This window comes from Leuresthes tenuis, unplaced genomic scaffold, assembly GCF_036924035.1.
Source record: "Leuresthes tenuis unplaced genomic scaffold, fLeuTen1.0.hap1 SCAF_6, whole genome shotgun sequence".
In the NCBI taxonomy this organism is placed as follows: domain Eukaryota; kingdom Metazoa; phylum Chordata; class Actinopteri; order Atheriniformes; family Atherinopsidae; genus Leuresthes; species Leuresthes tenuis.
This window is the reverse complement of record NW_027325360.1, coordinates 36,695,411-36,708,530: the sequence shown is the minus strand read 5'-3', so window position 1 is coordinate 36,708,530 and position 13,120 is coordinate 36,695,411. Positions and strand designations below refer to the sequence as shown.

Below are 13,120 nucleotides of genomic sequence, written 5' to 3'. Positions count from 1 at the left end.
GCATTATTCTGCTACTAGAAATAGAAATAACTTCACAGAGGAACACGGTGCACCCATTTCATGAAATATCTACGTTTAGGTAACTGCATGCAACATATTATGGCTTGTGTTAAAGCAGACATTGTGATAACATACAGAATAAACCTTCAGCCAAACATGAAAAATAAATCTCAAACCAGACTTCCTTCTGAAAAACATTACTTGGCATGAAAAAAAAGGTTTTCTGTATCCTGAATTTTTCATGCTTACATGTGAGACCAAACTCTATCCTGTGGGCTTTGCTGTGCTCCCTGCAACACTTTGGTAGAACCATTGCAATGAATCCCTGAGGCTCTTTTACACAAAGCTGACAATTAACCATCAGGAACATCTAGAGTGTCAGTAAACATCTATCTCTCTTGTCTCTGTGGTGTGTTACACACCGTTGGCACTGCCAGACCCCTCTGATATCCTCTTTAGGTCCCATTGATGACATTTTCTTCCTTTACCCATGTTGGGGAACACCAGGACTTTTCTAAGTTGCAGTAAAGATAAGTGTGTGTATCTGTGTATTTGTATCTGGATCAGAATACTAGTGATTAAACTATTCGCCCATGTTTGTTGAATTAAATACCTCAGTGAGTTATGTGACTGGTTGTGCATAAGTTCCCAGCAGTTTGGCTACACGTTAATATTTAGCTTACTGGTTATGAAACTCCTGCAAACACAAATTGCTCATGATGAACCCTAAGAGACCCTTTTTGTTTGCTTGGGTGGTCTTTGTGGTGTGTTCAGTGCTATCTATTTGCCCAGACATTCGCAGCGTAAGGAAATCCTGGATGGGGCCCTTCTGTTGCCACCACTTCCTGATGTCAATAAGAGAATAAAAAAAACAAAACACTTTAAAGCAGAAGCTTTTCCTCTTTTTTGTTTATTTACAACCTCTATTTATTTATACTTAACTTTAAAAATGCAAATTGGAAAAAAACAAAACAAATTGCACATACAAGCAAACAAACAATCAAGTGCTAAAAAGACATTAAAACAGCTGAATAAGAACTATACTTCCTGAGGAGGTAAGATGGTTTGTAAAATTAAATTGTTCAAATTCAAAGGTAAATACAGTAATCTGGGAAACTCCCAAATTCACAAACAAGTTAAATGTTAGATAAATAAAACACAATAAGACTATAAAAGAAAAGTTTTAGATGTTTCAAATCAAATTTCTGAAATGTCCAAAAGGTAAGCTTAGTGATTTCAAATGGATTTTCCCCCTCACGAGTCAGGTGTAGCCTACTAGAATGTGATTCATCTCTTACATGTTCGGATCTAACTCATGGACCATGAATCAGAAGTTGGTCAGATGGCAAACAAAATGGCTTCCTGGTTTCCTCACTTTCTTCAGTTGCTGCATTTCTTTTCGCATAAATTTTAAAATGTTGCCATATTTTGAAACAAAATTCAGTGCCTGTTGTACCACGGAAATACACTTTAAAAGATGAAACATTTATCAGCAGATGGTGCAGGAGACGGTTCTGAGTTTATAAAGCAACTTAATTTGACAGGAATTCACCATGTTATTTCTAATCTGCGAAATTTTCATCAAAATTTATTCAGAGGCCATTATCTTTGATTTGCAGTATGCGTGTACGTGCGTACATCGTGTTTTCTTTTAATCAATATTATCGTTTTGGTCCAAGCAAAAAAAAAAGGGGGAGGAGAGGTAGAACAGCTCCTGGAGTGTTTTTACACACTGGGTAATTAAGCGCTCTGACTGGCAGCGCAGTGCCAGATGGCGTGTACGCGTCCTGATTGGCCGGAGAGCCTTTAACAACCCTCTCTTGTTTCCAAACACAGCACATGCAAAGCCCTTCACCTCCCAAAAGTTTCACTGAAGCCAGAAGCGCAGCACAGCAGAGGAGCGCAGCGGGGCTGCAGCCACAGAGGACAGTCTGTGAACCCTATCCAACGGCGGAGCTCAGCCTTTTCTCTGCATTTCTTCATGAAGTGAGTGTCGAGGCACGCTGTGGTTTACTTTCATTGTGCTGTCGCAAAGAGAAAACATGAGGTCTATTTCTGAGCTGTTATGGAGGATGATCCGTCTGGCTGTGACCGTGGCGCTCATGTCGGCGTGTAGAGCATCAGAGTACGAGTACCTGAGCTGGAAGACGGACGCGTACAACGGCGGGCGCATCTACGGCAAGCCTCCGCAATGCGTGGACATCCCGGACGACCTGCGGCTCTGTCACACCGTGGGCTACCCTCAGATGCTGCTCCCGAACCTGCTGGAGCACGAGACCATGGCCGAAGTGAAGCAGCAGGCCAGTAGCTGGGTTCCGCTGGTGCACAAGAATTGCCATCTGGGCACGCAGGTCTTCCTCTGCTCGCTGTTTGCGCCCGTATGTTTGGAGCGGCCCATCTACCCTTGCCGCTGGCTGTGCGAGGCGGTGCGGGACAGCTGCACCCCCATCATGGAGGCGTTCGGCTTCCCCTGGCCAGAGATGCTCACCTGTGACAAGTTTCCCCAGGATGATGTTTGTATTGCCATGACGCAGCCCAATGCCACAGAGGCCACTAAACCTACAGGTAACCCGTTCAAATCGGTTTTAAAGGGCTTATTGGTTTACTATTCAATACCCTGCGCAGACCCACAGGAAAACTGGACTCATTGTATAAAGATAAAGAGAGTCTTGGTGCACAGTCAGGAAAGATTTTTTTGTTCCTAATGCTACTTAGAAAAAAGTTGGGATACCATCATTAAAGGAGGATAATTTGGTGTTCTGCTGGCTTATATGATGGACAAAAAAATATTTTGTCATTAAAATCCCAGAACAAAATTCAGGGCTAAAAACTAAGGTCAAGATCCCAATTAAACCCTCAGCGCTACAAAATCCTATTTTAAAAAAAGCAAAAAAACAAACAAAAATATCTCACACAAACACAGCATATTCCTTAGTTTCAGCTAAACTTTCTGAAGAAGTTTAAAACCGATTTTTTTCGACCACAAATTATAGGCAGTTAAGTTTAAAGATTGTAACATCTAAAATAAAAAAAAACTATGTGCAACTTTAAGGTTTGAAAACAAACTTGGTCCTGACCTTTTTAAGCAGTGAGGTCCTTACCTTGTTTTTATTTTTTAACTAAAACTAATAATTAAGTACCTCCTAAGTATAACTCCTAAGCTAACTGATTGAGAAAACAAACAGACAGGACTTTTGGTGCTGTGTAAATGTCGACACCTGTGTAGTTAAATGGGCTTGAGAATGTTGTTTCAGGGGTAAAAGTGTGTTTGCAGATGCAAATCCAAGCACAAACAAACTAAATTAAACCTTTTGGGGAGGAAATACAGCCATGAAAAACCTGAATCTGATCCCATTTTAACTCTCCAAGTCTGCTCAAAGTCGTATTTTATTTTCAATCTGCTGCATAAACACTGACTTTAAACTAAATGTGAAGTTGCTTACTGTTGACATACAATGATGTTGTAATATTGGACAAGCTCTTAACAGATGGTAGTCATTTATTTCAAGGTGTTTGCTGAGGCGAAGGACAATGCTGGGAGGAAGTCCAGCTGAGAAAAAGCAAATACCTGCATCTCTTAATTCCCATTCTCTGACAAATGCATTAAAATCTGATGAAAGATGAAAATCTGAAAAACAGACGGTTTGAATAATGTGAACCACAACTTAGTATGGCTTCCAAACATAGCTCCCATGGACATGTTTCCCCCATATCTGCAGATTCCCCAGACACAACAGACACCTCATAGAGCATTGAGGCGTATTAACCGTTCAGAAAAAAATGTCTTCCAGCTCTTACCCCTATGAGCCAATTTGAAAACAGGCCAGAGGCCTCTAGAAATGCACAAAAATATCAAACCTTTGGAAGAAGAAACTTGGGCTGATTCCAAATACTTCTAGTTTTAGTTCGGCTGCTGTGCCAGTGGCTGTGATGGTCACTTTCACAAGGTGTGCACCAGGGATGGGACGAGAAGTCACTTGTATTGCGATCTGAAGCTTTAAATGCACCTCTTAAAGACATTTTCACTCAGCATTTTGGGCATAAATAGTTGGACTGCGGATCTTCCAGGAATTCCACAGAGCTCACTATAACTGGAGCAGGGGGCATATTTCATTTGCTGGTGTGTAAATGTGTGCGTGGAGGAGGTGGGCGTTACAGGCTGAGGTGTTTTTCTGAAAAAGATTTCCTTTTCGGGGGAAGAGGGGACCACACAGAGCTCTGCATTGCCCAGACGCCACCTACTATCATTTGTCATTGCTAGTGATAAATTACTGTAAATCAGTGTTTACCCACTGCCTGTTGAAGCAGTGCTACTCGAAGTGAAGTCTCGTTTTCCGCTCTCACGTTTAGCCTGGAAAGTCTCAATATCCATTTTTGACATTGATAAAAATAAACAAAAGCAGGCTAATCTCCCCAGGCATTATTGGACGTTAATAGAGGTCAACTTCCAGTGCTCACCATGTCACGGTTGGTGATAATGGATTTAAAGGAGAACCAGGCTTAAATAGGCAAAGGGACCCTTGCAACTCTGTAAACAGTGTCCGTTTTCACAAACTCTTCACACTTGGCTGTTACTTTCACAAGCTTATGTTAAACAGGCATAATAGACAGCTGGCAACTGAGAGAAAGCTATTAGATTCCCCTTTTCGCCCCTCTCTGCTTGATCGATCCAGAACCACAGTGGGACACCGTATTGCATTTTGTTTGAACTAAATGCTGCATAACTTTCCAATCATACTGAAAGTCTAAGTTAGTTTGGAATTGTAATTATATCAGCTGTTTACCGTTAAGAGAAACATCATGTTGGTAGAGTATTCACAGATATGAATAACGTTTTTGCCAAAAACACATTTTGGTTGTCTTGGTTTTTCCCCTTGGAGCTGAAATTGCTTGTAATGTCAGATAATTCCGGTAAGCTTTTGGTACTATTTCCTCATAATTTCTTGAAATAATTTAGCATTATTTGACGTTTATGTGCTGTTGAAATTCAGAAAGAAAGTGAGAGAGTTTTAATTACCACTCTTAGTTACAGCTGGCTATAAAAGCTGGGGACATTCCTCATTGAGGTCAGGTCATTTGAACATGTGAAACCCAAGAGACAAGGTGACTGACACCAGAAACTAAACAACATCTCTGCATACAAAGAGATGTTAGGCGTTTAGAGGTTTGAAGTCTATTATGAGTTCAAATTTTTTCAGAGTGGTGATCATTTATGACCAAAGCACTGCTGCATTTGATGTTTTACTTCTTGTTCCATATCCCTTTTTTTTCCCTCCTCAGGTTACTCTCCCATCTGTCCTCCATGTGACAATGAAATGAAAACAGATGCCATGCTTGATCACATGTGTGCCAGCGAGTTTGGTAAGCATCCTCTTGGCGCCCTCTTAACACAAACAGCACACATATACCTTGACATGCATCAAACACCTCTGTGAAATCAAAAGAACAGTTTGGATCTGCTTGATCTTTCATATCAAACCTTAAATACAATCCATAAATTCCCGAACAGTAGTCAAACCTTTGATCTTTGATAGATACAAACACACCCTGCATACTTTGATATATTTCACATTTCAGCTTTATTTGAGTTTTATCTCTTAGTCAGATGAACCATGCCTGTCTGCTTTGGTAAAGAATGGTGTCGTGTGACTAATGAATTGGGGTTATTGAAGTCTTTATGTGACAGTTGTAAACTGGGATGTTTGTTCTGCCGTCTGGGATGACTGTTGTTACCCTCTGCAGATGGGGGACTCTCCACATTATACTGTATATCTTCAGTGAAAATAGAAATGAGGAACAATCTCCAAAAACATAACTTCCAAATATTAACAACATTTCTAACAGAATAAGAGATTCTCTTGTTATCTTTTTTGCAATGGGTGTTCTACTTGTGCACATATAAAATATCTTTGGGTGAAATGTGTCATGTATTGGCTGATTAAAAAATAATTAAGATTAATATGTAGTAATACTGACACCATTTTAAGATAAGCAATTCCCTCAAAAGCTAAAAACTCTAAAAGAAACCTTAAGATTTCCTTTCAAACTTAATGTCCTATTACTCTTTCAGCTAGCCAGGCTGGTGTATTCGTTCGCCAAGACAGCTTTTTCAGTTAGCAAGGCTATTGTCATTATATTCGCTAGCACAATATGGTGAAAACTAGTTAGCTTATCATGGAATAAGCAATGTGAGAAGTACTATGTGGAAGAGGTTTGAATCCAGTGCCACAAATGAAAAAAGGTCAGATTAGCTTGAATTTACATTAGATTAAAATTAATTAAACAATTGTTGATTTATTTTTTTCCTTTGCTTCAATTTGATGTCATGGTTTAAAATTTAGTTTGAAAATTGTAAACATGGATTTATTATGTTATGAATTGTTCTTGTAGACCGCAGTTGTTCTTAGACTCCAGTCATGTTATAGCATTTTATGTTCAAGAAGCTAATATAAATTATAAGAGATTTAAAAATTCTATAGATATATCAAAATACTGGAAATTACATTATTGTTAGTTTGTTTGCCAGAGTGTCTTTAGCCCATCTGGAATGGGAACCAGCCTAAAAAAAACTTGAATAACCACGGAAGGAACCTCTTAGGCTTAGGGGCATTTGTAGTCGAGGAAATTTGGGAATCTTGCACAAGGAACTCCCAATCTCAGTCTCAAAGTCTCATGTTTACAAGTCATGTGCTCAGAAATGGCAGTAGAGACTGAATGTACTTGCACACTGACATGCTTGTGGAAAAACTGCAAGCAGAATGCAACTGCAAAATAAAAACTTTTTGCACAGAAAAAGGACACTGAGGGCCCTGAGCTCAACTAAAAACAGAAACAGAAACTGGATTGCCGTCATGAGGACTTGAGGAATGATATATGCATGATGCAGACGAGATCCAAGATGTTTTATTTGCTGGCTTAACCAAAATTTGTGGCAGCCTGAATTCCAGGTGCCGTGCCGAGCAAACATGGACTGGATGCACATTGGAAACAGACTTTCCACCAGTTCTCAGGAAAGGTTTAAAGTTACATTTGTTTAACGAATTGCCTTGGTGTTTATGCTGCGGTGGTGGGACTCGCCTTTTCAGTCTCTGTCCTGGTTTGCCAAGAGGAGAAGGACACACTATTGGCTTGTTTCATCTCGGATGAAGACAAATGTTGTTTTGCCTGCTTGTCATAATTCCCCTAACCAGCTGACAAGTGAGGATACACAGACAGATTTACTTTGAGGATGAGACACCCTGTCGTTTACGTTGCAGATCTGACCCTACAACAGAACACCCTCCCCCGAAGAGCATCGCACCCTCTGTTACCTTATATTGGCAATGGTTTTGCTGGAGAAAACAACTAATAGGCAGCCTAACATGAGATGACATCACTGCTTATATGACTGAAAGAAATAAAGATTTGTTTGTATCTTTTTCAAGCAGAATTCAGTTTTGGTCTAAAGAGAGAACTGCAACTATAAATAAGTCTTTCAGCAGCCGAAGCCAAACATGAGTTAGTGTCTTGTCTAGTGAAAAAAGAAAATATGCAAATGGAAAAATGCCTGGCTTTAATCATGATGTGTTTTATCCCACCAACTGAAGATAAGGCCATCATTTGAATTGCATTTTGCTGGTTTTGACTTGACTAAAAGCGGATGGTTTGTAACGACATGTTTTAGGAGCCTGTGTTTTATAACCAAGTTGCAGACAAGCTTGTCTGTTTTGTTTGGAGAAGACCGCAAAAGTAGATAGGATAGATAGATGCCTTGTTCTTCTCTGTGGAACGCTTGGGTGGAAAACCACAGGGAGGGAAGAAGAATGAATCAGTGACTGAAACTAAAATCTTTACGAACCTGCACAAGCCAGTCATGTGCAAAATATCCTCACTTTGGCAATGAACTAACATTTTTGCCCACTGTAAACTTCACTTACTGGAAGCTGCAAAAGAGTTGTTCTTTGATAAGGTAAAAGTTAAGTGTGGTTTGTTTTTTAGGTAATAATAGTATTTCAGTTTGCATTCCCCAGCAACTGTTCATTTAATCTTTCCATGCAGTTTGATATGGATAAAAGCAGAGAATGCAAAGACAAGACAGCTTTTTTAGTTGAGGTTGGATGTTGAGTTATACTGGCACAGGAAAGAAAATTATTTTAATAAGTAACAAGTTCTCAGCCTGGTGTGGTTTGGGATAGGCACTTCCTGATGTTTCTGAGGTGTCACCTTATGATTTCTCCACATACATAAACGCATTTCCCATTTGTGGCACTCAGCTGGTAACAGATTTACAACTCATCCCACTCAACACTTTGTTCCCACAGCATTTTATCTCTGTGCTGTGGTTTTACGGTACCTCACTGTCCCAAAATTTCCAGCACCCCTTCAATTAAATCTCTCCTGAGACGGTTCACTTTGTTGTTTTTGCCAAATTGCTGATGTGGTAAACAACAGGGCAACTCTATGCTGGCAGACTGATCACTACAGCTTATCAGATCAGTTATGATTTGATTATTGGGGATTGGTGCGCACCCACCTCGTGGGTTTTACAACATTGCTGTCTGTGCATCTGAACTGAAAGAAATGGAACTGCCCATAAAGCTTCTGGTCTAATGTTTGAAACATGATGCACATTGTTGAGTTCAGAGAGGCTCCTTACACTGCTTGTAATGCAACTTCTATTTTTTGAGTTTTTGAAAAATGTTTTACATGCCATTTTTTTGTAATAATCTGTATGATAATCCTCATAATCCTCCTTTGACTCCTCAGATTTTCTTGTGACATCGTTACAGTTTAATCAATTGTCATCCTCTGAAAACTCACTCTGAACCCTATCATTATCAGATAAATATGCGTGAAGTATGAAAATTTAAAATTACTACTCGGTAGTCAAAGCTGTGATAGCAACCCAGAAGTGCAACCACCCCTGATGAAGATAAATCTGAGGAATCATCATGAGATCAAAGATAAAGAAAGTAAATTTGTACTTTTCTCCTCCAGTGGAAAAAAAGAATACAAATGTATCTTTAGGGCTTTATTATTGCAGATAAAAATATGCCAATGAGTGAGTCAAATAGCAAGTATACCTCGAGGGACATTCCTATTGGATTTAACAAAGTGGGTGTTCTGTGTGGCTCATTTCTGAGTTTTATTTTTGGTCAGACTTGAAAACAAACTATTATATAATGTATTTTTTTAAGCCACAGTGGACTGCATTATTTTTCTCAAACTATTTTTGTTTGGAGGCTTGAAAAGCCAAACTGCTGAATACTTTTTGTCTGTTTTAATACAAATTCACAAACTGTATTCTTTAAGTTGTCTCTATGTTTTGTGTGGAATCAAACTATAGTATGTAAGATATATAAACCAGTTAAGTAGAAACACAATGTTAGACAGTATTAGGAAAAGAAAAGCTAGAGCAAAGTGACTCAAAATTGACTTTAGTACAGCATTTGGGCACTTTGAAAGTATTCACATAACATTGGAGGAAAAACAAGAGCAGGGGAAATTTGGCAGCAAATCTTTATTGCAAATGATTTGATTTCAACTTTACATTGTATGCTACTGCTATAGAGATTAACAGAAGGTGCTAAGAAAGAGTGTCACAGGATTAACAAGGATGGGGGATTTATTGAGTCCTTTCAGGTGTGGGTAAAATCCTCTCTGTCATGACTCACTAATTATGAATGCTGCCCACTTGGATTCCTCAGAACACACTAAGCCTCCTTACAGAGACCATTGGACTTGGGGGGGGGGGGGGTCTTAATCCCCTCCATGTGTATTCTTAATACAGGATGAAAAAAGCGCAGTACTTTAACACTTTAATTAGCAGTGCAAGATACAGGCGTAAATTAAAGGGGAGAGTCTATTCTGCGCACACACCTCACTGCTGTACAACTGCAAGAATGACTGTACGTAACACATGCTGGCATATAGAAGTTTGGATCACCTAATTCCAGGTAAATACAGGAAGATTAGAAGGTTAGATAGAGAGTCGTGAAAGATCAGGGTTATTACAGTCATTCTTAAAAAAAAAATAGCTTGAGATTCAGACAGAGGTTACAAGAAGTCAGAAGGAGCTGCTAATCATGGCTAATCATTCTGTCCCTTTACAACCTATACAGACATTTTATTGTTTATGCTGTTGCTAGTCACTTTAGTGATTACTATTCAGCAAATTCATTATTTAACCACAAGAGTCTCTCTAAGTGTCTGTGTTATATCAGTAATGTTGATATTGTTAATATAAACTGACACTGACACATTGTTGAGGGAACAGCAGTTTGGTCTGTGAATTGTTTGATTCAGTGAATTTGAATGGTGCTCAATTAGAGGGAATTAGGAGTGAGTCAAGTGGAAGAAATGCATGTTTAAACAGTTTTACATAAAGAGTTGGAAAGGTACACTGTAATGAAAAGGGAGTGACACTTGCATTCTTTCTTATCCCTGAAGAGATGGCAATAACTTGTCATGACTTGATACCCTATGATTGCTCATTGTGTTCATGCCATACACAGACGGATGATTGTGGATCTCTATTTTTTGTTCTATAAATATTAACCAAGTGCCTTAGATGAAACATTTTGTACAAGATACTGTCTACCTGTCAGGAAAAAGTAATCTTTTCTTGTGTGTGTGTCACCACCACAGCTTTCAAAGCCAAGATCAAGGAAGTGAAGGTAGAAAACATGGACCGCAAGGTGATCCTGCAGAAGAGGAAGAAGATGTTGAAGACAGGGAACCTGAAGAAAAAGGACATGAAGAAGCTTGTGTTGTACTTGAAGAATGGTGCAGATTGTCCCTGCCAGCAGCTAGACAACCCGGGAAACCTGTATCTAATCATGGGTCGTAAGGTGGATAAGCAGTACCTTCTTACAGGCATCCATAAGTGGGACAAGTCCAGCAAGGAGTTCAAAAAGGCCATGAAAAAACTGAAAACCTACAGATGTCCCGAATTTGACAACGTCTTTAAATAATACAACCTACTGCCCCAATCCTGATTGCATCTAATCCTACATATGAACTTGCACAAGCATTCCCAAACTTAGCTTTCTATTGTCCTGTTTATATATCTATATAGCTCTAATTACAGATATCCTTTGGCATGTCCACTGATCAGTTTTAGTTGAATTTGGTGAGTGATTACACCAGAAATTAAAGGGTTGAGTTTCCTTCTTCTTGTTGAGTTTAAGAAAATTTCTACTGAATCAGTTTCCACTATACACATGTAGTGTAGACATTTACACTATTCATTTTTGGTAAAGGTCAGAGTATTGGTTGGGCGATGTGGAAAAAACTAAGAGTTTGAAGAGAAGATTGATAAAATTCTTGTGTTTTTTGGGTAAATATGAAACTATGGCGCCTGCAGACTGTTAGCTTGCTAGCGCAAAGAACACAGAAGAAAAGTGTATGCTTTCCTCTGGCCACATGAAAAAGGCATACATTGTAATGTAACATCTTATTTAGATGGTGGCTTGTATTTCTTTTTTATTTTTGTTTCATTTGGAGGGGTGTAGTAAGCTAGCTTCCTTCCTCTTCCATATTTATGCTAATGTGTGCTAACCATAAACTGGTTGGCTCTTAGTAAGAAAAACATCCAACCATCCTTTAAGAATCATTCTAATCACATAATTACTCAATAAATCAGTTCTAAAATTTCAGAGGTTTGAGCTTTAAAAGCCACACCTAGAGCATGAGAGATTGTTGTGTACATTTATTTTCCTACTTGAATATCTTAAGACACACATAGCCACTAATATACATCACAAGAAGATGTGTAGGTTTTTAAAAAATTGTTTTTATCACTTTTCTGTCTCTACAAATCAAGCCAGCAGGGATCTCTATGCATCAGTAATGGCACATGCGTTCTAGTCATACATGTAAAAAGTGCAAAATTTATCAAAGCATATGTCAACTTTGCGTTATAGTCTGTTCATCTTTGGTGTCTGTGGTCCGTTTTAGCACTATTTTGTTTCAGATTTGAATGTCAGCAGCTCATTGCTGCCTATTACATGTACATATACAATTTTATATAAATATGGGAAAACAAACAGCATCTCTTCTTATTTCATTATGAATTTACAGTACGATATTACCTGGTTCTCAGATCCAGTAAAATTAGATTTTACTGTTACATTTTAGTGCAGCATCCTCACTTTTTAATGTGAGCCACAGCTCGAGTTTTTGGGTTTGGATTTGGCCTCATGAATATTGTTGTGCTTTTCTTTCTTATTCATAACATGCACCGCAGTTCAAAAGCTCAAAGCAGTGCTGTGTCTGAAAATAGTATAGTTAGAGTTTAATCCTAAAAAGCAAAACAGCTAGGGATCCTGAGGCCCAGGCTTGTTAGCTAATATGTACCATTAAAGAACAGTAAAAAATTATAACAGGCTTTTTAAAAAAAAAAAAAAGAAAAGAAAAAGTTTGTTCTTAATCCATCTCTCACATAAAAGCTTAGCTTGTTCATTATCTGATCTACCAATCAAAGCTTTTGCATTTACCTTGGCAGCGTTCAACATTTCAAAATACTGTAATTGCACATCTGATCACAGTGTTGTCAGTCAATCCACTGAGAGGTTTGTAGAAAATGTTGCTACAAACTGAATGAATGAGCTATATATGGCCTACAACTCAAAGTTTCTTATTTGCAATTTTAGAAGTAGGCTACGTGTGACTAAGAGCTATCTGCCTTATCTGGCATCTTAAAAAAAAAATTTGCCAGCTTATCAGCCGTGCATTCTCTTATCTTTCTGTAAGCCCTCATTTTGGTCTTTGCACGTGATGTGTGAGACTGTTAAAACACGGAGCAAGGACTGCCAAAACAACCAGCTTCTGCTTTGACAGTTTTGTCAAACAGGGCCCCTTCAAACTAACAATTTTACGCTCCTTTGAAAAATAAACCATAACTTTGCCGGATCTTTACACCAGAAGATCTTTCACAGATGCAAGTTTGTGCATTTGCCCCCTACATACCATCTCTTGAATGAGGTCTGAGTGACTTGAGATTACAGTTTCTCAGTCTGTTAGTGTCTTGGTATGTTGCATGAAAAATGCTAATCCTTTGTTATACATCATTAATAGTTCACATTCATAGTAAACTATTATGCTTTCTTAACCGACTGACAGGGCTGTACAATCAACTGTC

The 13,120-nt window shown here is 38.7% G+C and overlaps 1 protein-coding gene across 1 annotated transcript; it reads left to right on the top strand.

Annotated features, from left to right (window-relative positions):
• Positions 1–1,757: 1,757 nt before the first annotated feature.
• Positions 1,758–12,026, top strand: LOC140310336 (secreted frizzled-related protein 1-like). Its single transcript, XM_072388610.1, has 3 exons — positions 1,758–2,565; positions 5,281–5,361; positions 10,627–12,026. Exons 1-3 carry the CDS (start codon positions 2,043–2,045, stop codon positions 10,950–10,952), a joined length of 930 nt encoding a protein of 309 aa, XP_072244711.1. The 5' UTR covers positions 1,758–2,042; the 3' UTR covers positions 10,953–12,026.
• The last annotated feature ends 1,094 nt before the right edge of the window (positions 12,027–13,120 follow it).

What these genes read in the sequence shown, in the direction of transcription:
- LOC140310336 (XM_072388610.1), top strand. Translation starts at nt 2,043, where the DNA reads ATGAGGTCTATTTCTGAGCTGTTATGGAGGATGATCCGTCTGGCTGTG. An exon ending in AGAGGCCACTAAACCTACAG is followed by an intron (nt 2,566 to 5,280) that starts GTAACCCGTTCA and finishes TTCCCTCCTCAG; the next exon opens with GTTACTCTCCCATCTGTCCT. An exon ending in CATGTGTGCCAGCGAGTTTG is followed by an intron (nt 5,362 to 10,626) that starts GTAAGCATCCTC and finishes TCACCACCACAG; the next exon opens with CTTTCAAAGCCAAGATCAAG.